The following is a 25,337-nucleotide window of genomic DNA, read 5'->3' as shown; positions in this document are numbered from 1 at the left end:
ACACAGAGCTTCTTCATGGAGATTTCTCTTGTAATGCAAAACTTGCCACTCCACAGATATGAACATACCACTTAAACTGCGTGCATGCATTTTTCCACATCTCTTGGTGGAAGGAGAACACAGGAGACCCTGCTTCAACAGGACTTTGCCCCAAGCCTTGATTCTGCACTATGGGAGGGGGAGTGGGGAGATAGAGGAATGAAAGGAATATGCAGAGTCAGGACATACTGGAGAATTAGTTTAAACATTTATTGAAACAAACTACAAACCACTCCATTCTTTAATCTTTCAAAAGAAAGACAATGACAAACTAGTTACTTTGCCAGTGTCAGAGCAGGCATAAGTCATGTTCTTCTATAACAACTCAATAGCAAAACGAGCAGAAGACTGACGTATGGAGCTAGGAACACAAAAAGGGGAAGAGTAAAAAGGGTTTGAAACTGTTCAAAGGCACTTCTGCCCATTTTCCCTTTACTTTCCAGTCCAAAACATGGTGCTGGGTTTAAACTGCTTTTTTGGTTGCATAGCTGGCTGGTGTGAAAATTAGTGGTCTGTAGTAGGCACAATTTGGATAGCATGAATCCTCTAAGGTAAATATGAGGTTGGACACCGTCTGCCAGGGATATGAATCCTTTATTAGATCCAAGGGGAATCCAGACTGTGCACCTAGCTTCCCAACTGCAGAGCCTTGAGCAATGAGGATAGCAGTGCACTGCAGGAGAGCAACTCCTATCAGCTTGGTGCTCGCTTAGTAGACATAGCTCAGGCTTAGTACTTTGCTCCTTCTCAAAGCCACTGCTGCAACATGACAGACTCCATCTTCACTGCAGCAACAGAACTCTTATGCTGGGAATCCTAACCTGAGAACTGGCTCCCATACATATGGAAGAAGAGAGAGCGCAGTCAGCAATAGTAGCCACGCAACTCTTGAACTCCAGGCACTCAAGACCCTACATTGGAGCTGACCCTCTCCTTCCCTCCCTCAATAAGGACAGCCAGATAGAACTCTGCCCAGTTGCTGTGCAGAACAAACTGCATTTGATTCAATCTAAAATACTAGGGAAGATCCTAAAAAAGCACTGATTCCAAGCAGGATGCCTTGGCATCTGTCCCCAGACAGAAGATGAAGAAAAGTTCTCAGGCAGATGAAAAAGCTCTCATTGAAAAATACAAGGCAAAACTAGAGATGCTTGTGATGGGGACAGTTCAGGGGTAATGACACAATAGCCCCCTCCATTGCAAAGGAGAGGACTCTACTTCCTAGAAGCCCCACCTTAGGGAAGGATAAGGAACTAACTGCCTCCTAGAAGTCCTTCCCACTCCAGAGGATCTACACCATGTCAATTAGCTAAACAATTTAGAAAAAAGTCACTTCCTACTAGGGATATGGGAGAGTCCCAGCTGTCAGGCCATTTCAAGTTCCTTGGGAGAGAACCTGGTACTGCTAGAGAAAGGGTCAGCTTTGGCCTCAGGCCAAACCATCTACTGCCATTGGGAAAGATACATCCTGTATTCACTGTTTTAGATGCCTATGCTGAGGGGGCAGCTGTGCTCCTACTCTGTCAAAACACTGGACGGAAAGAAAATACTGACAAGGCCTCACAAGCCTTGAAACTGTGTACCAGCATTAGGTGAGGGATAAATAGAAGCAAAGCAGGAGTAGCAATTGGCTCACACTGAAAAATCAAACATAACAAGAGGCGCTCTGGCACCCACAATTTACCGTGTCTGTGCAACTATGAGTGTATCACAGCCTGAGATCCAGACTCCTCTTTTCTAGTTATAAAGCAGCTGATCTAAACTCAAGGACCCTATCTCAAGCTGTTTCCTCTGCTACAACTGCAAACTACATCCAATATTCCTGTTTGTGCAGTGCTTGGTGAGTGAAAAAGCACTAGCTGAGTGCTAGGCTCTCAAAATAGAACATCTGAACTTTATCTCTAGGACTAGGGGGCACAGCTGTATGGCTAAAGGCTGCACCTCAGGCCAGGGGCATGTTTTCCATCACCATTTCCCCAATGCCTCTAAAGTAAAGCACAGTCAAGGCTCTTTTGCCTGTGAACAGCATTGAGCTGTCTACAGGTTTAGGGCTCTGCCCACTGTCATAATTGCTGGAAACAGCTCAGAGTTCTTCACTGCTCTAAAGTGAACGTGGGGAGACAGGATTCAGCCACCTTCCACACTCAACTGTTCTCTCTCTCTCATATAGAAATGCGGTGACTAATGCTGGGGTACCAAGGGCAGCTCCCAGGAAACAGCAAAACAACAAAAGGGCCACAAGTTGCTACTGGAGCCATCACATGATGGGTCCAGGGTCATCTTGCCTCAAGGGCAGGATTGACAGATGAGGTACAGAAAGGAGCTGCTGCTGCCATAGTCACTGAGCTGGACCACAACCTGGAGCTCAAGACTCTGCTTCTCAAAACTCACTCCTAGATCATATGTAAAGGAGGTATCTCCCACCAAATGTACATGGGTGCTGCTCTGGAGCCTCCGGCCTTACTCCTTGTCTGCAAGTGACCCAAAGCCAGGAAAGCTGCTCTCTGCATTCAGTTAGTGTGCTGTGAAGTTGGATGGATCCTAGCAGGCACAGGAGACTAGAGGGTGGAGCGGCAGGAGTCCGTTCCCAAGAGACACCAGGAATCTGAATCCAAGTCAGTTTTTGGATCTGTTTCCATATCTTCTTTAGCTGTCTGTGTTCCTTTGGAAAGAACCTGCAGCTGTCCAGACAAAACAGTCAGTCACTTCCAGAACTCAGCTGCAGACCACACACGTTTTGCTGGCTATTCCACATGCAGTTTCTACCATCACAGAGAGAGCTACTATGACAGTCCCAGCCAGGGCACACTATATCTAAGTGCTCCCCAATTCTTGGGCAGAAGAACGAACAGTTACTTACCTCGCAACTGTGATTCTTCGAGATGTGTTACTCATGTCCATTCCAATATGGACACACCTATATTGGAATGCACAGGAGCAATCACTCGAAGAAGAAATACAAGTTACCCAATGGCTGCATGGCTACTAAATTATTGCCACAGAGTAAACCAGAGTATCCTTGCAGCTGGCCAAAGCAACAGACAAGGAATTTTTACCTTACACCCCTCTGCTCTGTCCCATCTCCTGCTGACTTAAGAGATTTGAGTTTGATTAATAGCTCCTCCTACCCACTCAATCCAACAATCTAAGTCCTTCTCTCCCACCTTCCAAGGGCTTTGAGGATTCTCAGCCTAAATTAGTGACCTGAATATTTCACACAAGGGGGTATTCTCACCTGCTGAATTCCCTCTGTCCCCTGGCAAAACCTCTGGAGCTGGGCACTGAGACGACTGGTTTCCTGCTGCAGCTTCTGTTGATCAGCCAAACACTGTAACACCAAACCTTGCAGCCGCTCCACTTCAGTCTGCAAAATGCTGCACGCACAGGCTGCAATTGGTGACACTGCCTTTCCTTCTATACAGGGCAGAGCTGGAACTGAATGTGTTTGCTGCCAAAAGAGGAGGAAGGGAGTCTTTATGTGTGAAACCTCCCAGGCCAGTTACTGTTTATGTCATAAACAAAGAGTGGCACCAGAGCTGCTGAAGTTGCAGATTTCCAGGCACTAAGTGCTGGATCCTTGGGGAACCAAGTCAGCATGATATTAACCCTTATGTTTTTCACGGCCAACTCCCATGACCCCAAACTAGGACACACCTTCCTCCCTCTCCCTTTTTGCAGCTCTTGTCCCTACCTGCTTGTCACTCTGAGAATCTTGCTGGTGCCTCCCCACTCCTGCCTGGTTTCCCAAGGAAGTCAGGAATTAGCATTTCATCTAGGGATGGCATCACAGTAAACTCCTGTAATAATTTCCAGCCTGTCCATGCTTCCCTGGTTCCTCCCTCCCACTGGAGTCTCTCAGCACGGGATTATATTTCTCCAGATGCATTAGCTGCATTTTTCCTAATATGAAACTCATTTTATTTCCTTGCCACATGTCTACCCTATCAAGACCCCTTGAATTTCTGTCTGCTGACCGGTATTCACAGTTCCTCCCAAGTTAGCATTAACTATGAACATCATTAACATGCCTTTTTCTGCTCTCATCCAGACCATTAACTAACCTTGCTCAGTGGCACCCACTGGACCTCCTCACAACTCAAACATTGCCATATATAGATCCTGCCAGCTTTTAATCAATCATTCATTATGGGAGGTATGTATATGTTACCTGAGGTTCTGTCTTGGGCTTGCTGAATTCAGCAGGGGCATCAGAAGCCACTTTGAGTCCTTGAAGTTCCTGGTAGGGAAGAGTCTCCTTTTCAGGCTCTGAAGAGTCAGTGCTCATAGGAAAGGGGCTGTCAGGCATGGGGATGAACTCAGCATTCTCCAGTTCCTGAACACACACAGAAGTAACATTATGCCAGAGATTCCTCCTGCTCCCAAATGCTCAGCATATTTTTAGTAAGGGCACCAGGCACCCTCTTGGGGTGGAAAACAAGGCAGAGGCAGGCAAAAATAGAGTCAGACTGGCCAGATCCAGCCTACAAACATTTCCATCTGGTCAGCCTCCCACAGGAAAGATTCACATGCCTCCCAGCTTATTAGCGGTGCCGCTCAGCTGGCAGCATGTGTTCAGGTGCCCCTCCTCCAATGTAGCTCTGTCCTGCAGCTGCGCCCAGCCAGGAGTCTACTGCTAGCTGTGCAGATGGAAGGAGGCAAGGAGGGGGAGAAGAGGGAAATGCTGATGTAAGGGTGCTCCCTCCCCTTGCAGCCTATTTGTGCAGAGCAGGGGTCAGGGAGAGGTGACAGTCTGGCTCAGGAGGTCTCACAACTGCTGCTGAGGTCTACTCTGAGGTGAGTGCTTTTCTTAAAGAGGCAGTGCACTATTTGAGATTTCTCCATTAGCCAGTTCACAGTCCCTCTCTCACTGACCCCCCCATCCATGTACTCCATCTCCACAGAGAAGGGAGAAGACATAGGGCTCAGGAACAAAACAAGAGAGCTTTTAGTGTCGCAGAGAGACAACACATGGAATCTCTTAATTACCCAGCAGCAACCAGAACACCCAGTCTGTGTCACATACACAATCTTTGTGTGGCAACTCTCTCTCTCTCTCTCTCTCTCTCTCTCTCTCTCCCCCCAGCCCTGTCACCGGTCCAGAATGATTTCCCAGAATTTGTGGCGTGGTCCCTCTGCAAAAATTACCACCCACTCCTGGCTTAAGGGCTCCTCACATAGCAGACACCTTGTTTGAAGTCAGACTTAATAGTGAGAGGTTCTCCTCTGGAGAGTAGCCTGGCACTGCACTACACTTTCAGCTCACCAGTCCCCCCACTCCCAACCAATCCTGGACCCATTCTGTCATCGTGGATGGTTGGCTGGTGGTCTGCAGAAAGGACTGCACTGAGCAAAGCGAGTCATACGCCAACAAGTTTCAAAACCACTGCTTTAGATTGTTGGGGTGCCTTGGGTCACAAAGAAATCCATTTTTATGGAATCCAGTAATGCCTAGAGTAATTAAGCTAACAAATGAATGCAAGTATTTCAAAGTATTAATGGTATAATTGTTTATCCTATTTCTAAGTTAATGGCACTACTTGACAGCTCCATATTGTACCTCATCTTAAAGCAGGCATGATGAGCTTTCACATGATGCATGAGGTGTGGGGATGTACAGGGTACATTAAGTTGACCAAACTGGTGGTGTCTGCTATGTGCCTAATTCCCACAGAACGGAGTGCAGAAAAATGTCAATCTGGTGAAGCGGGTGTCTCCTGTGCCTTTTGGTGAGGAAGAATAGAGGCTACAAACATTTAGAGAAGCCTCTTTGAGCTCCTCTTGCTCGGCCTTGTGAGGAAGAAGAGGCAGTTTGTTCTCCCTGAACTATGATCCCAGACTCTGTGACTAGATAAATTTATGAGGCAGTTAGTTACCTTACGTAGCCAGCCAGGACAGGAGCTGCTGTTGGCACTGCTGTCTTCCATGGCCTCTGTGGCACTGATCCAGCCCCCCATTCCACGATCTGCTTCCATGGTTCCTCGAAAGCCTCCACTTGGATCAGGGGTCTCAGATTCCCGTTCATTTTCCTCCTCTTCACTACCACCAGTTGTGGAGCTTTGAGCCACTGGCAGACAAGAAAGAAAAGCAACAAATTTACACATTTCACTGACTCTGCCAGTTCAGGGAATGCAGCTGCTAATGGATCCCAGATAAAGCAGAAAAGGAGCATATCCCCCTGGAAGCTACTTTAACTTCAGAACCCCGAGAGTGAGTGCATTTGCCTGGACTATCTCTTCTTCCAGTTACACAATTCAGAAAACACCATGAAGCCCTCCCCAAGACACACACTCTCACTTCTTATTCCCATCCCTCCCCACCCAAAAGTCCTCTTGCCTTCCACATCAAGTTCAAGCTTCTCATCTTCAAGGCCCCATACAGCTCAGTGCTTGCCTGCATCTCTTGCTACTCTTCTCCCCTGCTGTTCAGATCCTTCCCCTTAGGCTTAGCCTTTCCTCATCTTGTGCGCTAGTTGGCCTCCCTCTTGTTATTGAAAGTCCCTCATATTCTTTGAGGCCTTTCAAAGAAAGAAATGAAACCCTGTGATAAGACTTCCGTGCATCGACTCACACAGTGCACTGGGTGTAACGACCATGTCTGTAAAAATACAGAGGCCTGAGCCTGTACAGTTACACAGATACCATAATTCATACATAGACACCACAGTGACTGGATACAACAGAACCACCCTGCATAGACAATGAGGCTCCCTGTCTGCACTCAATCTAACTTCATCTGTAAGCCTCCTCCTGAGTATACAAGATGTTGTTTTCTGGTGCTTGGCACTTACATCTGTCATCTCCTGGAAGGAGCTGAGGTATTTGCTCCTCAACAATTCTAGCTGCTCTAGTTTTCTGAGGTCTTACACTTCTAGAGGGTTTGACTGGACTGAAACCGGGTTTGAATTACAAGGACCAGTTTTACTGGCACCTACACAGACAGCATGTGTCACACAGCGCTGAGGCATATACCCTCCTATTATCATGTTCCTCCTAGGTACCATAATGCTAGAGACGGAGGCAGTCAGCTGGCCCCAGCAAGGAAGGAGATGAGAAACCCAGTGCAGGCAAGAAGCAGTGATGGTTTGGTGGGTAATGACTGGCTCTGAAAGCCCTTTGAAATGACACTGCACATGTCTGAAGCTTTCCAGTTTGTGTCAAAGCTGCTTCTGTCCAGAAGCCCCAGATGTGGAGTGACCCACATCGCTTCTGCCCAGGACTGATTACTCACCAGTACCAATAGACAAGCCACTACTGTTGGATCGGATGGTTTTGGAATTCAGCACCTTTTCTATGGAAAGAAAAAATATCTCTTTGGAAAAGAGCTCTTGCAAAGGTGGTACAAATCAAGACAGGACAAAGCCAGTCTTCCAAGTACTGGGGCTAACATGAACTCACCAATGAGTTTCCTCAGAATGATTTTGATACCTCCCCTGCCCAACCAGCAAGCCCTTTTTGTAAGTACTGAGTTACCACAACAAATGTCCTTGAAGCAACCCCTGTCCCTGAATCATACTCACCAACAATCAGAATGGTATGCCAGCCACGGCAGGACAGATCTGGAACATGATGCAGGGACCCAAAAATCGGTCGAGGCCATGAAGTACAAATATCGGAGCCATGAGCTCTCTCTGTCGGTGTCATTGCCAGACGTCCATTCCCACCATTGCCCCAGGCAAAGATATGATTATCTAAGGAAAAACTAATCCATCAGCCTGAACTTAGAAACACCTTATTACTCTACCACCAGTCTGGACTCATTATAGAGACCTCACTTCTTTTCCATAACTACTCCATTTCAAGACAGACAGGGCATCTAGTCAACCTGCTCCTAACTAGTTCTTGGAAGGCTAAAATTGTGCATTGTGAAGTCTAGTAGCCAGTCTCCAGCTCACCATAGACATTAGCTAAAACTTTGTGCTGCACTGCCCCACTGATATGGCACTAAGATAGGAAAAATTTTCCTTTTTTCAGTCACAGCCTTTCAGAGCTTGATGATGTTAGGATAACCGCAAAAACTGCAGCCATTCTGTGCAGCTCTGAATAGCAGAAGATACAGGAAATGCTCCCACTACAAGATGGGAGCCAAATATCTGAAACTATTCCGCAGACCCAGCCCATAGGAGCCCACTGAATCCAAATTCCTACTCACCATCAGTAGCAGCTATGGTGAATTCATCTCCACATGAAACCCTGATCACCTGCTTACCCCCAAGGGGGCCTCCCAGCAGGTTAATTCCCAGATGCTTCTTATAGTCACCAACGCCCAGCTGTCCACACTTGTTGGAGCCGAAGGTCAGTAAGCGACCCCGTTCTGAGAGAAGGAATGAGGAGAATCATAGCAGGTACCAGAGACAGGAAACAACAATGTATGCAGAGAGAATTAGTAGCAATGGCCCATGACCAAAAAGGAGTCTGCTAAGAACTTGGTCATGCCGGAAGGGGCTACAAGCCAGTAAGAATTACTTCAACCCATGCAAATCCCCCAGACATTCAATTCTTTTTGCTTCCCATATTTAACTCTGGATTCCATGACTAATCCCAGTCCCTCAACTGAGGTACTCTGACAGGGGGAACCAAGATTCCTGATCAGGTTCTGAAACTGAATATCAGTTTTTCCAAGGTATCATCCTTTCTATACACAAGCCTCTCTTTCCCTTAAAAGGACTGAACCAAGCTCTGATACTGCTGCTGAAAAACCTAAAATTCATGCCTGCTCCAGGAACTGACAGCCACTGGCAAAGGGAGCTGAGACCCAATCTAAAATCTTCAGTGCCCAGGGGTCAGCATTCAGCTCAGAATCAGTGGATGGGGCTTCAGGAACACATACAGTGCTCAGTGGCACTGGAATTAAATGGAATAGAGCGGATTTAAAGGCCCAGCACAAATGGTATCTTACTAACTCTGAGCACAGCATATAAGCCAGTGATGTGTACAATGAAAACCTATCTCCGTGGACTACAACGAACTCATCTAACTGGGAGAGGGGAAGGGGAGCCGTTCCACAGCACGACTTGCACTGTGAGTAGGTCTCACCATCTATGGAAGCTGTGTGCGTCTTTCCTGGAGCAATGGTGCGGATCTTGTAGAAGGAGAGCTGCTTGGCCAGAGTAAGGGAAGTGGTGTAGGGAACTTCATGGTAGGTCTGAAGGAAAAGACCAGTCAATCAGATAACGCCCAGTGCCAAAACCCCAGGGGCGCGCACACATGCACATTCACCAGCCACGATCTGTCTATGTAGGTCTTGGGTAGAGAAGTGCTGGGTCTATCAGCCCTGCAAGAAGGCAAGCTACTCCTACCAGCTCACATTCCACTTACATTGTAGAAGTTCCCCAGATGCAGCTAACATGCTGTTTTTACCACCACAGAAGTGAAATGAACCCACTGGCAGATGAGAGACTGTGGAATGATTTGCCTCATCATACTAGCAGGTGCCTTAGGATTTCCCTTCCCCCTGCAGTTCTGAGCTGGAATCCAGTGGATGGACGTATCCCATGTGATGGATTCCTTGCCATTGTTGGGGGACCTCTGCTTCCCCATCTTCTAGGTAACCCTGGGAGCAGGCACAGGAACACCAGATGCACTCACATCGTGGTTGATGATCCCAGATGTGCATTGGTTCAGGCCCAGTTTGTTGAACTCGTTGAGTCCACATGCCAGCACTTTGCCTGTCTGGGTCAACAGAAAAGTCCCATCACAGCCACACTGGACTGAGACGATATTCAAGGTCTTTGGAACATCCACCTACATTGAAAACAAATGCCAGGGATCAAATCCTACCAGCTACAGAGGAGAAACCAAGGACCAAACCTAGAACACTGGAAATACCTGACTGGTTCAAAGCAGTGGCTTGTCTAGTTTTCATCCTATCCCTAACAATCCAAGCTGCTTCAGATGAATGTATAAGAAACTTCATAACAGGATAAATTGCCCACAGGGAAGTTATATATTCCTGACAATTTGACAATTAGTTAGGTTACATGACCTAAAATTCATTCATATCAATATATGCTCCTACAGTGAATCCTATAGTGAATCCTACCAAGCTTGTGACCTTAATGGTATCTTGCATTAGCAAATATTATTCCATAAGGGAAATTACTTCTTAAGCATTATCAGAATTTGGCTTTTATCCCCAACACGTTTTTCTTCCCTTCTGCATCTTCTATCCTGTATTATCTTTTGCATCTGATACTTCACTGAATTAGAACATACAATGAGTGCAAGGGAAGTAAGAACAATTGTAAGATCAAGTGACTGTTTATCTAAACATCTTTTTGATAAAGAAAAGACAGTGAGGAGTGATCTTTGTAGTGAATGGGGGAAAATAATCACAAAAACATTTCAGCCATGCACACAATTCGTTGTTTCCTTGTGAGGTTCCAGAATGCCTCAGTGTTCTCTTGACTAACCTACCTAATTTTGTATAATCCTCTAAATTTAACCCTCCACCCCTTCATCCTCCTGTTCTAATCTTTAATACACCAAACAACACTTGACCCCTCCATGAAGAAAATTAGTATCCTTTATCAGGTGGTTTATAAACTTTATCTCCCACTCCTTTTTGAGAGGGATTTTATATGGACTTCCAAATAATCTTTGGCAAATTATACCAAATTTTCCTTTTGCCATTATTTTGTGAAACGCTGAAAGAATTCCAGTAGGTTAGAGAAGCGCAATTTTCCTCTGTATATCTGGGGCATGGAATTTGGTACTAATAGTTTGGGAAGCTCCCTTCCCATGGAGCTTTCTTGTCAAATTCTGCCCTTGTTGTTTCTCTCTGCAAGGAGGTCTCAGAGCAGTGAAGTTGGAAGTAACAAGGCAGGGGGAGCATTTTAAGAACTATATTTACCTTCTCATACAGACACATAGCTGCCATTAAATCTAGGGCCAGTGACTGGTTAGGTGAATATGTATATGGAACCCTCAAAACTCTGCAGTGCCTTCAGAAAAACAAACTCAAGCAGCAAATTTTCAAAAACAGTGACTCATTTGCACCTTTATTAATACACAAGAGATGTTTCAGGAGGCAGGTAAGTTTTACCTTCTGAGGGGTGTAGTGATCCTCTTCTGAATCCAAACCCAGGCGCCCTGGGTCAGCAAAGAGACATTGGTGAGACACAGTTATGCACAATATTCCCATGACTGAGGAGCATGTCCTCGTCCTTCCCCACTCCTAGAAGAATCCCCCAAAGCTAGGAGTCCTGCTTCTGGGAAAACAGTGCTGCTTCCCATTCATCAGGGCAACCCCTCCAAAGACAGCTTCAGTTCCCAAGGAATCCTCCATCCCAAAGGCAGAGAGTATCTATTCCTAAGGAAATCACTTTGCCTCCAAACTTTAGAGAGAAAAATCCAAAGGCTCATTCCTCTTGTCTCAATGTAAATTGGAAAGAAACCTCCATGAACAACTAAGTGTTTTTTGACTCCCAAGGTGTCCTAGGCAGGCCACCTGCATTCTCTGCCTTATGTAACTGCATCTTAGCCACGATCCTGCCAGCTGAGAGTAAAAGTGGATGTCTCCCCATTCCTTCTCAGGGCCAAACAGTGTCCAAATCTACAGGCCTCGAAAGCTTGGAACAGGACCCAGGAAGAGGACATGGTGTGACTATACTTACCATACTCCCCACATCCCCAGGAGTAGACCTCTCTATTTCTAGTCAGAACAACCACATGATTATCTCCACAGGAAACCTGCTCCACAGGATTGCCAAGGAAGAAATCCAGATGTAGGGGGTCCAGGACCTCAGACCCAAATGCTTTGTCAACACCCATGCAGCCATAATAATCTGAGCCAAAGGCATACACCTGGCCTTCATCTGCATGAAAGAAGGTGGAAACTCAATCAGCACATGGAGCTTGCCTCAAGCTGCCTATTAACCACCTGAGCACAATCCCTGTGGTCACCCTCCTCTTTAATACAGAGGAGTGGTTTCAGAGACTATAAAATCTTTGACTGAAATGTAACCCGGTTGTTCATATTAAGATGGATCATTGCATGCTGGGACCAGCAGGCCTCTTGTCTGAGGAGCTCAGAGAAAGACAAATTGTAGCCTTTTCCCCTTGTAAAGTTGCTTTGCTGATCTGGTTTTGGAGGCTAACTGATCCACAGTGAAACAAACCAGGGTCTCTTTTCATGCCACCCAATCAATCTCTCACCTGTGATGCAAACAGTAAAGTCATCCCCACAGGACACCTGGTTGATAGCCTTCCCCTGCAACTTCTCCACACGCTTTGGCTGCCGATAGGAAGCTTTGTCTCCATGCCCCAGCTGACCATGAAGCTTTGTTCCCCCCTGCATATTCTGCAATACATAGAAGCTTGGTAAAGATGCATATCCAGATCTCAGGGGGATATTGTTACTATCCTTGAAGCTTCTGAAGATGAGGAAGAAAGAAGAAAATAGCAATGGAGACAAGGGAAAGTGCTTTAGCTACCCTATCCTAAGGAAGGGACTGATGTCTCAGTGGAGCATAACATCAAGCATCACTCAGATGACACCTTGGGCTTTCAGGTAGCTTAGGTTAAGCCCTAAGGAGGAGCAACCAGGTTTCAAGCTGTCTGTTGATGGCCATGGGGGTCAGGAATGAATGCTCCCCTCTTCTATGTTTACCCAAATGGACAGACGCATTATATGGTTAAAGCCCCACAATCTCTGAGGCTGAAGAATATAACTCATTACTGCTGAATTGTGCTCAGGGATTCCAGCTTTTATTATTACATGCTCTACTAAAGCTTATGGGTGTAAAGAAATCCTTTAGCACATGCAACAAGTGTGTCTGATGCAGCAATGTCTGCAGACAGACAAACAATAGCTCTGAGAATCGTGAACTTCCCCATTCATTTTGATTAAACCTAAATATGACAAATAAAATATCAACAATATTAATGATCTCACTGATAATTTTAGTAATGAATATATTTGTCTCATAATCCCCAACTGAGATTATGGGACAAATCCCGCTCCCCAAGAGACCCTACTCAATTATCAACATTTCTTGCTTCTTCCCTTTCTCCTCTGAAAAGGTTTTATGCTGCAGTTATGGGTTGTCCATACAAAAATCTGAAGAACACTGAAAATATAGGTGCAAAATACAATTGTTTAGTTTGATACCAAAGCAACAGGGGAATCTAAAATGAGTTGCTTTAAAATTCACTGTAAAATTCAATTTTTTTCACTCCATCTTGGTCAGTGAAAGCAGGGGCTCTTGTTGCAGAATCTGGAACCAGCTTGCTGCAAAATACTCAGAATCCTACCTATATCCAGCCAAGCCATGATTCCTGCAACTCAGCACATCAGTCCTGCATTCTAATGGGCTCCCACAATCATTCTGTATGGTCTCTGAAAACCCTTTCCAAAAAACAGATACAGGCCACTGGAATAGTACAAGACCACCAGTGCACTTCAGGATGCAGAGGGAAAGGACGGTGCTTGGCTCAGGGCATCATGACATACTCCCTAACTTATGAAGCAGCTCTTCAACACCTGATCGCACAGCAGAACCCTGCCATGCCATAAAAATATTAATATATTTGAGAGATTTAGGTTAGCAATGCCTTCAATCATTTTTGCTACTTCATCCAATCCCCAAAAACTTGTCTATACTTCATCTCTCTCCTTCCTGAGCCCCCATGCTCCTGTTTCTAATATTCTGATAAACTGACCCATGGCTGGATACTCTAATTTTGAGATATTGTATCCCTGGCCTCCCAGCATCCCCAAGTTCTTTCTGCTGGGCTCACTTACCACCCAAGTGTAAAGCTCCTTCTCCACCGTCACCACAGCAAAATGAGTGTTTCCAGCACACACCTGGCGTGCACTGCAGCCACTTTTGATGACATCCAACTTCTGGGGGGTGGATTTTCCACCCCCCCAAACATACACTTCACTAGTGCGTGAAGTCACCACTGCAATTGGTGTCTCACTGACGGTGCTCGATCTGTATTAAAAAAACCCCGCCACAGAACACAAGTGCTTTTAGTATGAATCTATGACCATTGTCAACACTTTTCAACCCAAACCATTCCTCTGGTTCTCATGTTGAGAAGAAGCTAGAAGAGAACTGGATTGCTTGGTTCTGAGCTGCAGCACTTCACAAGCATTAGGAGGTTTTTCTTTACAAAAATTCTTCTCTTCTTAGACACTGAGATCTGGAGTAGGGATGTAAGTGAGTATTTGACTATTCAACTACCCGATAAGCCTAAGCTTATCAGGTAGTTGAGTGGAGTACTCAACTACTCACTTCGCCCCCGGCTTGCTTCCTCTGTATGAGGCAGGTTCTCTCAGCACTGTCTCTGCAGAGCCGCCTCCCCCACTGCCTCTCATACAGAACGGGCAGCAAGCGGGGCCAAAGCAAATAATCAAGTACTCCTGCAGCAAGGGGAGGGACAGTAGGGGAGGCTGCTGCAAAGCAGCCCCTGTCCGCACCCAGAGGCTGCTGCCGGAGCAGCTCCTGCCCGATGCGAACAGGGGCTTCTGGACCTGGCACAAGCCAGGATGAAGCAGTCCCAGCTCGCCCCAGTCCGGGACCACTGTGCCACTACATTTAAAATGTAGTAAGAGCCCAGGGAGCTTACGGCTCTTACTGCATTTTAAATGCAGTGGTGTAGCGGTCCCAGGGCGAGCTCCTGCTTTCAATTAATCGTATAGTCTAAGCAAACTATCAACTACCCGATTACCAAAATACCTGTTCCTTAACATCCTTAATCTGGTGTGTTCTAAACATGCTCAGGAACAGAGCTGGGTGAGCACTGCAGAAAAAAGAGCTCCCAACAATCATTCAAACAACAACAGAATCCAGTCTGATGACATTTAGAACACTGACATGACAGTCTGTATGCATCAAATGTGAAGGTCTCATGAGTACTCAGGAAAAAGTGCTGAGAAAAGTAAGTTTCACAAATATTCAGGCAAACATACACAAAAAAACATAATTCCCTCTAACAGAATTTCAGCCATCCAACCTGGGAGCAAAAACATGCTATGTAACGTGGGTTACCAATCACTCCACAAACAACAAACCACAAAACAGAAGCTACAGTCAAAGCAAGTCATTTCTGAACAACACAAGGACTGACACAGTCACACACAGGGCTGAGCCAATGCTTTTAAATAATTGTTTTGTGAAAATCCAACTGATAATTCACCAGCAGAAAAACAGCTATATTTATTGCAGAAGTTGATAAAAATTAGCTCATTAGCTGGGATCAAAGGAGTACTCACACACACACAGTTTTACGAAAACCTGTAACACAAGTCAAATGAATAGTTCAACATCTCACTAGCAGCATGGTGCTTGCAGGCAGTGATAACTATGTCCTGGAGTGCTGATGGCTGTTATGAATACCAATTCACCTCGTTTTAAAAAATAAAGGCTATCTTTTAGACCTCCTTATTTTCAAAAGCTTCAAAGTGGAAACTAATCTCTAGGAATGTGAGTTTCTTATGGCATTTATCTTAAAAACTATGGATTATTTATTGTAATTTTCTTTTGTTTGAGTATAATCACTGTTCTACCCGCCTCAGTTAATATGTGCTCATCTCCACACCACAATCATAGCTAATTTGAGTTATTGTTCCAGTACAGGCAGTCCCCGGGTTACGTACAAGATAGGGACTGTAGGTTTGTTCTTAAGTTGAATTTGTATGTAAGTCGGAACTGGTACATATTGTAGGGGAAACTCTAGCCAAACATTTCTCCAGAGCTCAGTTTTATTCTCCCACACCTCACTTCCCTCAGTCCTTTATTTTCAAGCTGAGGTGTCTGCTGAGAAAAGCCGCTCCGCGTCTCCCTGGTCTGCTGGGGGGGGGGGGGGGGGGGGGCGGGCGCTAGCTTCGCATCTCCGTGGTCTGCTGGGGGGAAGCAACTAGTGCAGGGTTGCCTCACCCCGTTTGTAAGTAGGGATCCGATGTAAGTCGGATCCATGTAACCCGGGGACTGCCTGTACTATTTTTGAGTTTTCTGAGCATAAGACCATTTCCGTCATCCAAACTTAATAAAATGGAATTCTCCAGCAAAATCATCATTAGGATTGAATTAGGATTCAGAATTTACCACCATCAAAAGGTTGCTAACAGAACTTTATAGAAAGTTGCACATGTAAAAGATCAGAAAATATCAACGTTAGTTTTGTCCCCTTGTCAACGTTCATCTTATTCCATTTACGTTTCTGTCCACCACATACAGCCCATCATCTCCCTTGTGCTACAAATCCATTATCTACCCAACTAACCATTCTGCTGTTCCCCAACATCTCACATTTCACCCTCTACACAGTATAAACATATCTCCTCTATTCCACTATGGCCTGAAGAGTTCTGTCTATACTGACTATCCTCTGTATCTGGCCTAGAAACCCACTGTGACTATGTCATTTACCCTCCCAATGCCAATCAGAGATCATACTAGGGTTGTAACAGAGAAGCTGGATAGTCAACTAATAATATTCCCCCCTTGTTGCTTCTATATCGTAGGCAGCAAGGGGAGGGGATGAAGCAGGAGCCAGTGCTGGGGGGAGCCAGCTTAAAAACTGGTTCCTCCCAGTACGGTCGCTCTTACTACATTTAAACAGCAGAGCCACCGGTAGCGAGTGCCCCCTCATCAACTAATCGAGTAGTCTATGGAAATTCCATCGACTACTCGATTAGCTGATTATCTGCAATTTAACATTCCTAGATCATACCCTAGGCCAGAGCCAACCTTCATACTGTCCATGAAGCCCAAACTACCAGACAGCCAAGCATGGCGGGGGGGGAAGAGGCGTAAACCAGCCCTCTCTTGCTGGAGAAGGATAGACAGCTGACAGAAATAGGCTGTGCTTGGCAGCCTTTTCAGAATCCAAACAGCACCTCCTCCATACCCCAGCCCTTTCCCCTAAGTCACTCATCAAGCAAAGTGACATAAAAATGTAACCTGAGAACATACACACACACACACACAAAAGATACCTCCTGCTCTTCTGAACTGGGTCTTACATGCTGCTTTAGTGTCAGTTAGTTGCATGTTATCTGCCAACTTTGGGGCTCCTCAAACAAATGACTTATCTCAGAAACAGAATGATCCACCCAACACTCTCCCCACATGGAGTAGACTCCTATCTACTTGAGATGAGCCTGAAAGGATGGGAGGTCAAATTATAGCCTCAGACACTGATGTGCATACAACACCACCCTCCAAGTCTCTAGCATTTGAAGTTTTTATTTATTTGTTTGTTTATTGAAATATTTTTACCCCACCTTTCTATTTAAAATATTCAAGGCAGCTTTTTTTTTTTTTTTCCTAACTATAAGGGTATGTCTAGACTACATGGCTCTGTCGACGGAGCCATGTGGATGAGTTTACTAGACATAGGGAAACAAAGCGGTGATTTAAATAATTGCTGCTTCATTTACATCAAAATGGCCACTGCGCTGTGCTCATCAGCTGTTTGGTGGCACAGTGCGGTAGTCTGGACGCTCCGCGGTCGACAACGGAAGCCTTTGTCGACCACTCCGTTATGCCTCGTGGAATGACCATGGTTGCTGACTGCGGAGCGTCCAGACTACCGTACTGTGCCACCAAACAGCTGATGAGCACAGCGCAGTGGCCATTTTGATGTAAATGAAGCAGCAATTATTTAAATCACCGCTTTGTTTCCCTATGTCTAGTAAACTCATCCACATGGCTCCGTCGACGGAGCCATGTAGTCTAGACATACCCTAATACTCCCATTAAGGATTTTACAGCCTCATCTTTAACACTTGCAGCAAAATTTCTAGGTGAGAGCTATTCTCCACAAATCTATCTTCAAATATATGTCCAAATCATTACCTTGGTCGTTTGGTTGGCCCATTTAGCAGCGTGACTTTCTCCTCCATCTCCCTACCACAGATGAAAAAAATAAAAACATTACAGAAAATAGTAACAACATATTATTATAGCCCCAAACACTTTACAGATTCCAAAAATTGACAAGCCATATATTGGGATTACTTTCCCTTCAAATGAAATGCTGCTCCTTCCAGGTGGATCACAGCAGCTATTTACACATCCCACAGTAATACATATTTTAGGGCAGAAGTAACACCACAGAGCTATCAAACGGTCATGGGAATTAAGAGAGGCAAATAGTATATACCAGAGCCAGAATTTGGCCACAGTGCTGAAGCTGATACCCCAACTTCTGTGAAAAATGCCAATGGATCATTAACAACCACAAGTGGACAGGATGTGGGTTTTAAATCTCATTTTAAAGATGGCATGTTCAGCAAGACAACACTGTGTAGCATCATACTCGGGGCTGCCTACCAATGAAAAGCACCTTAAAACAAAGAAATAAATCTACTACCAGCAGGGTGGCCAAAGGGTAATTCAAACACTCCAACAGCACGGACCACAGCCACCCTCATCCTTTATGAAGGAATAGGTAGGTTGCATCTCAGCCAAACCACTTAAAACACCCTGAAGCAGCACATCTCAGGACATGACTTGCAGTCTCTGTGGGCTGCTCCTCAGATGAGGGTAGTCATATAATCAAGCACAGCCCGCAGGCTTCTGGTAAGTTGCCAACATGGTCTTTAGTGCATCTAAGTAGGGACACCCACTGAAATGGGGCATTTTCATCCCAACTCTACAGAGAGCGGTAAAGAGAAAAATGCTGGACTAGGCTTATTTCATGGGATACAGAAGATGTAAGGTCATTATAAAATCCCTTTTAAGTGTCTGAACACTGCTGTGTGTTCCCAAAGGTCTAACTTGAATGTCAGTAACCACGGTCCACCCGAGGAGTCTTAAAGAAAAACACCATAGTTCCGCATATCAGCTGTTAGGTGAAAGAGGGCAGATGGGCACTCCTCAGCCCTTCATGCTCTCACAGGTACATGGATTAATTAAAAGGTACTATCATGACTCCGTCATGCAGCAATCCACTCTCTTATTTCACAATGAGTGGAGTCCATTTCAAGGCACATCACCTATCAGCCAGAAATCAATCTAAGGGCTAAATTTGGGAAGCATCAAAATTATTAATTTGTATAAAGCTCCGAGATCCCTCCTGACCCCTACAGCCCTTCTATGTCCAAGATGAGAACATTTGTCTACCTCCTACGTTTACGGAGAAGAACATGTTCAAGCAGCTCATCAGCAGTTGGCCTCTTCTCAGGATCCTGAAAGAGGTGAACAACATGTCACTCCCTAAGGAAAGGGGGTCATTGTCTACAGTGAAAGCCTGACATAGAATAGTCATTCCAACTCCCATTGGTCTCTCCTTCATGTCCTGCTTGCTTTCAGAAAGACAAGCTCTTAAACTGAAATGAACCAAAGAGCATCATGTCTCTGGACAGCACAGATATTCAAAGTATGGACTCACACTCCAAAGATATGGGCACTTTAACTGCCTCCAAGAAGCACATGCTCTTTGAATTGTGCAGATGTGTAGCGCAAAAGGACAGACACTGCACCGCACATTCTGGGGAAATGCCTGGGAGCCTGGGATCAGCTGGGGAGTCTGCTGCTGATCCCAGGCTCCATGGCTTTGAAATGCACAAGAGCCCCCACTGGGGACTCTTGTGCATTTCAAAGAAGGCATCCACGTGCAACTCGAAGGAGTCAGCGGGACTTCCCACTGGCCCCGGGCTGTACACGGAGTTCCGCATTCCTCCTTTGAAATGTACAAGAGCCCCAGTAGGAATGTGGAAGTGCCTATTGACTAGTCAAAAGACTATCCAATAAGCAAATGCTTATCAGATAGTCGACCAGTCTTTAACATCCTTAATACAAATAGGAAGTTCTCAGAGTCCAAGAGAAAGCAGAGGTCACTCTCACTGATACACCAGAAACAGACAGGCAGCTGCTAGGAATGTAAAATCCTGTTCACAACGTTAACTGGTTAAAATATATGTTTAACCAGTTAAACTATATGTTTAACCGGTTAACTTTAACTATCCAGCCATGTTGCACTGCGGACAAGGGCTGTTCTGGCTGGGCCAGACACATCAAGATGGAGCAGCCCCCCATCCACATACTGCTCCAGCTAGGCCTAACCGGTTACTGGTAAGCATCACCCGGCAGGATTACACCTTTACATCCCTAGCAGCTGCATGTGGGAATCTGACTGCACATACATACTCCCCTCTGAAATACACATCCACAGCTCTGGAGCTATCAGACTGAGGCAATTGGGCAGAGGATGTGAAGAGAACATTACCAACCTGATCAAGGCAGGAGTGCACCATCTGGATCAGCTCCAAGGAATACACAGTGGAATCAACTTCCATGGCCCGATTTCCCTGTACAATCTTCACACACAGGTTTAGGGGATTCTAGAAAAGAAACAATGACCAGCTGTAAAGGAACTGAGCGGAGTTGAGCTTCCCAAAGAGGGTTGCTGCAGTCCTCTGATGTTTACCATCTCCTTCTCTGAATGGATATTTGACATGTCCCTCCTCTTCTCAGTGCAACTGCTATAAGGTACTGCAGCAACCTAGTCACCTCCCCGGCAGAAATGCTACATCTTCCAGGCAGCCTTTCCAATCTAGAGCTTGGTGGTAACACCAAGCTTTTCTCCAAAAAAGCCACTAAGGGAGAGAAGGATGGGCTCCTCCCTGCATGTCAGGCTCCATCAATGAACAGAAGCTGTCCAGCTCTGAAGCTACCACACAGGCACTCATGTACTGGAGCCTAGGTATCACTGACAATGGAAAGTCAGAAAAGGACAGTGATGTGACTGGCCCCTTACTTTGCACAGAACATATCACAGCCACACCATGTCAACCAGCTGCATTCCCCACATGGCTACACTACACTACACTAGCTGACACCCACCCACATATGCCAGCCAGCCATGTTCTCCACATGGCTGTGCGGTAACTCATAGCTGTGCCAGCCAGCCACATTCCTCACATAATCAAGCTGTGGAACACAACAACATAATTAAATCCTCAGAGGTCCAGAGATTACAAACGCTCACAACAGGATGTTGTACTGTGAAACTCCCAACAATCAGCGTAAAACTTAACGGAGGGAAAAAAGATGGAACTTGATTGCACAGACAATTCATGAAGTCCTGCTCTGGTCAAAAGGGAACATTTCCCTTCAAACAATGGTACAAATCAGGACCATCTGCACTCTCCGTGTCTGCAAGGAGAATCAAAGAGTATCAACAAAGCCAGGCAGGAAAAGTTTGCCCATATTACCGTCAGTTCTTGGTAATGCTCTCAGACCCTCACCTTCATAAATACTCACATTATCAATAGCCATGAAGAAATTAAAATAAAAGTTAGAAAAGCTATAGGACAAGTAGAGACACTAGAACATTAACAATCTATGGACTTACTGTAGCATCAAAGGTTCTCTTCAGGGTGAGAAGCTCAAAGACAACACAGCCCACAGCCCAGATATCAGATTTGAAGTTGTATTTCACTCCCTGGCAGAGCTCTGGGGACATGTAGTATGGGGTTCCCACCAGCTAGACAACAAAAGCAGAAAATCTTCACACACATTCCACCCAGACCCACCATAATAATTATGGGCCCATCAATGTTTCCATTGCAGATCTTAATTTTCTAATGTTTACAGAAAACCCATAGTACCCAAGCTGCTCTGACTCTGATATAGCACATAGTGGAAGTCACTACCTTCAGGAGAGAGGACCTATAGCCCACACCTCCCACTTCACTACTTTGCAGTTGAAGGCACACTGGGCTGCCAAGTAGGTGATGACAACACCTCAGGCTCAGCCATTCATTCCTTCCTAACCTCCCACCTTGTCTTGGGAAGATGAAGGGCAAGGGATCTGACAAAGCATGTGAAAGCAGCTGCCAGCTCATAGCTGCTAAGCAGCTCTGACTGTGGGGTGTTAGACAAAAGCTGCTCTGTTTCAGAACAAAGAGGGAAGCTTTCAGGATCAGGAAGCCAAAAAGCTGTCCTGGGTCCCATCTGGAAGACTTTCACTTCAGGACTGAACTTTCCTCAACAATGGAATCTATATTTTAGTTAAGTGAAGAAGCCATCATGAACACCACATGAAAGATGAACAGCTCAAAATCACAATGAGGGTATGTCTACACTACCACCCTAGTTCGAACGAGGGTGGTTAATGTAGTCAATCGAAGTCGCAAATGAAGCCCGGGATTTAAATATCCCAGGCTTCATTTGCATCTTGCCGGGCGCCGCCATTTTTAAATCCCCGGTAGTTCGGACTCCGTGCTTGCGGCTACACGCGGCACGGAGTAGGTAGTTCGAATTAGGCTTTCTAATTCGAACTACCGTTACTCCTCGTGGAACTGTTACTCCACGAGGAGTAACAGTAGTTCGAATTAGAAAGCCTAATTCGAACTACCTACTCCGTGCCGCATGTAGCCGCGGGCACGGAGTCCGAACTACCGGGGATTTAAAAATGGCGGCGCCCGGCAAGATGCAAACGAAGCCCGGGATATTTAAATCCCGGGCTTCATTTGCGACTTCGATTGACTACATTAACCACTCTAGTTCGAACGAGAGTGGTAGTATAGACATACCCTGAGAAACTAAGAATGAACACGACAAACAGTATAACTTAGAAGAAGCTTCCAGATGAATAGTCTCTTCCCCTTAGCAATGAGTCAGACTAACCACTGTGGAATGAAATTAAGAAAAAAATGAGAATATATCAAAGGGAACATTAATGATCCTCCTTATGCAAACTGTCTTAGCCACAGACCCTGGGAAAACAGACAGCTTGTCACAAAGGAGGTGAGTTTTTCATTAGTCTTTCATAATTTTACTAGTGGCCTACTGAACACATGCATGGGAATATTTCAATCCCTTCGTACTTTATCATCCACTACGCATTTTCCTTTCAGCTGGGTGGTAGTTATATAACTTCACAAGCTTTAGTCACATAGTCAAATATCAACTTCAGCATGCATTTACTTTCACCCTCGGAGGATCCAAAACTGTCACAATGAATTTTGATCAAACCTTCCACTCCCGTCCCCCCCCAAAAAAGAGCACCTCCCTCCTCCACAGAGCCCCCTTTGAGAAAAAAATCAAGCATGGAAATTCTCAACACAAAAGGTGAATTTCTGAATGTGAGGAAACTAACATGGTTCTGTTACATAAGAGCTACCAGGGCATCGTACAATAACCATAAATTCCCACTGTTATGGAGTTGTGTAATAGTGCTGATGTTCTGGAAGGAAGTTTTCAAAGGAAGGAAGCATCTTAACAAAACACCAACAGCTGCAATAGTGTGAAAAAGTGTGTGTTGGCAGGTGTCCTAATTTATAAATCCTTAACAGATTGAGAGCTCAGAGCAGTCTCCCATTCCAAGCCTATTAATCACCACAGGAACAATGGAGCTGGGAGACCCAGTCTAAGTAAGATATCAGCTGCTAACAGCAAGAGTATTCTCAGCATCAGAATTCTAACATTGTCACTCCTTGCTGAAAGGGACTGTGGTGAGCTCAAGTTGACTGTTCAGACTAAAGTGTAAAATGTTCCTTTCAGTAATTATATCATAAATAAAATTAATTTTTATTCATATCCCCTTGCTTAAGAGGGAAAGAGAAAATACCATTTGTTCTGAATTCTCTTGCTTGTCTGAAATCTAAACTCTGAATTAAACTACAAAGTAGCAGATACTTTAGAAACATCACACATTAGATCATGGAGGGAGAAAAAGAGTTCCTTTAACAGAACTGTATTAGATGTTCCAGGACAATGTGCTCCAAACACGTGGGCTACATCAGAGTCTGAGTGGCTTGGTGCTTTTGGTTTTGTGAGAGAAGACAGGTATCTCTTTCTCCTCCCCTCCACCCCAATACTCCCTGCAACACAACTCCCTCGCCATTTCTAGTTCACCCTCCTCTTCCTGTCTCATTAAACCATTAGTATTTCAGAAGTCTGCTGTGCGCCACAAGAGGCTGGAAGAATCTGTGAACGTTAAGAAAAGTTTTTTCCTCCAGGGGGTGGGTTGGGGTCACATCTAGGGAAACCCTTGGTCAAATGGCCCCCAAATTTGGATCACAAACCCCTGCACCCCTAAGACACAGCAAATTTCAAGACAACATGGACAGGCTTGCAGATTTTGGAACACTAAGGTCTGATCTACACTGGGAGTTTAGGTCAAACACAGCCACATTAGGTTGATTTTCTAAACAATAAAACCACACCACCACGCCCATTCCATCAACTTTAAGGGACATTAAAATCAATTTTCATATTCCTGCTTTTCAAAAAAAGTAACACTAAATTTGACTTTGCAAAGTCAACTTGATGGTTGTGTTGATGCAGCACTGTGAAAGTCAGCATTCTTGGCCTCTGAGAGATGTCCTACAGTGCCCCACTGTGAATGCTCTGGCCAGGACTTTTAACTCTACTGCTTTCCAGGTGCACCGGAAAAGCCCAGGGAAAATCTGAGTTTCATTTCCTGTGTGACCAGTGTGGCAAGCAGACCTCAGAGCAGGCAGCATAGCTCATAATTACTGGTTAGATACTATGCCACGGCCACCCACACTGGCATAAAACTTTCCCCCTTACTTTCACAGATATTATGAAGCACACAGCAGGGCTGTCACAACAATGGAAATGTTGCTTTTGTTGAGATCTAATCTAGTCAAACTGCAAAACCTTCCCTTTCAATGTCCAAAAGTACATTTTACTACCATTCTGCACTTGCGCAGCCTGTAGTTTATCTGTTTCTTACTATGGTCCAGGCTGCCTGTGTACAGCTTCATGAGCCACAACAGCAAGAGGTAGGCTGGGTCTCCAAGGATCTCTACTGGCATTTCAATGTTAATTTTCTGGTCTGTGAAAAGTTCCAGTTTTCAGCTTTCTGAAGACACAGGAGTTTGTAAAGATCATGAACCTTTTCCAATCATCGCACATTGTTGTTGGTGAAACAGTCCTTATGATCCACCATTGCCTACAGAACCATTGAGAAGTACCTCTTGCAGTTTATGTAGTCTTTGGCAAGGTGGTCAGGTGCCAAAATAAGGATGTGCATTCTGTCTATCACTCCACCACATTTGGGGAACCCCATCACAGGAAAGCCATCCATAAAGTCCTGCATGTTTCTCAGAGTGACTACCCTTTGTAGAAGAAAGGTATTGATTGCCTTGCTTACTTGGATCACAATAGCCCCACTGTAAATTTCCCGAATCCAAACTGATTCCCAACTGACAGGTATCTATTGGCATTCCAAGTTTCCACAGGGCTATTGCCACTCACTTCTCCACCGTCAGTGCAGATCTCATTTAGGGATGTAAAATCCCATTTAATCAGTTAATCGGTTAAACGTTATGTAACCAGTTAACTGCTGAAATGGGGACAGCTGGGATGGAGCGGC

At 45.2% G+C, this 25,337-nt stretch overlaps 1 protein-coding gene across 3 annotated transcripts in view; it reads right to left on the bottom strand.

Annotated features, from left to right (window-relative positions):
* Nucleotides 1-225: 225 nt before the first annotated feature.
* The window catches only part of NEK9 (NIMA related kinase 9), a 37,483-nt gene continuing 12,371 nt past the window's right edge, over nt 226-25,337 (bottom strand). For 2 of the 3 annotated variants that reach the window (XM_075926858.1, XM_075926860.1), the window contains exons 6-22: nt 21,345-21,476; nt 20,221-20,331; nt 19,112-19,176; nt 17,843-17,893; nt 13,780-13,972; nt 12,192-12,336; nt 11,651-11,851; nt 11,080-11,126; nt 9,624-9,779; nt 9,072-9,180; nt 8,188-8,349; nt 7,556-7,726; nt 7,267-7,326; nt 5,913-6,103; nt 4,208-4,372; nt 3,275-3,487; nt 226-2,720 (exon numbers count right to left, since the gene is read on the bottom strand). In XM_075926858.1, the coding sequence (XP_075782973.1) occupies nt 2,598-2,720; nt 3,275-3,487; nt 4,208-4,372; nt 5,913-6,103; nt 7,267-7,326; nt 7,556-7,726; nt 8,188-8,349; nt 9,072-9,180; nt 9,624-9,779; nt 11,080-11,126; nt 11,651-11,851; nt 12,192-12,336; nt 13,780-13,972; nt 17,843-17,893; nt 19,112-19,176; nt 20,221-20,331; nt 21,345-21,476 (2,295 nt within the window). In that variant the 3' untranslated portion in view covers nt 226-2,597. The remainder of the gene's footprint in view (nt 2,721-3,274; nt 3,488-4,207; nt 4,373-5,912; nt 6,104-7,266; nt 7,327-7,555; nt 7,727-8,187; nt 8,350-9,071; nt 9,181-9,623; nt 9,780-11,079; nt 11,127-11,650; nt 11,852-12,191; nt 12,337-13,779; nt 13,973-17,842; nt 17,894-19,111; nt 19,177-20,220; nt 20,332-21,344; nt 21,477-25,337) is intronic. The other variant, XM_075926859.1, reaches the window with a different exon arrangement.

The sequence above is a fragment of the Pelodiscus sinensis genome, chromosome 4, assembly GCF_049634645.1.
Source record: "Pelodiscus sinensis isolate JC-2024 chromosome 4, ASM4963464v1, whole genome shotgun sequence".
NCBI lineage: Eukaryota > Metazoa > Chordata > Testudines > Trionychidae > Pelodiscus > Pelodiscus sinensis.
The sequence above is the reverse complement of the archived record's forward strand: the minus strand, read 5'-3'. Positions and strand labels throughout refer to the sequence as shown.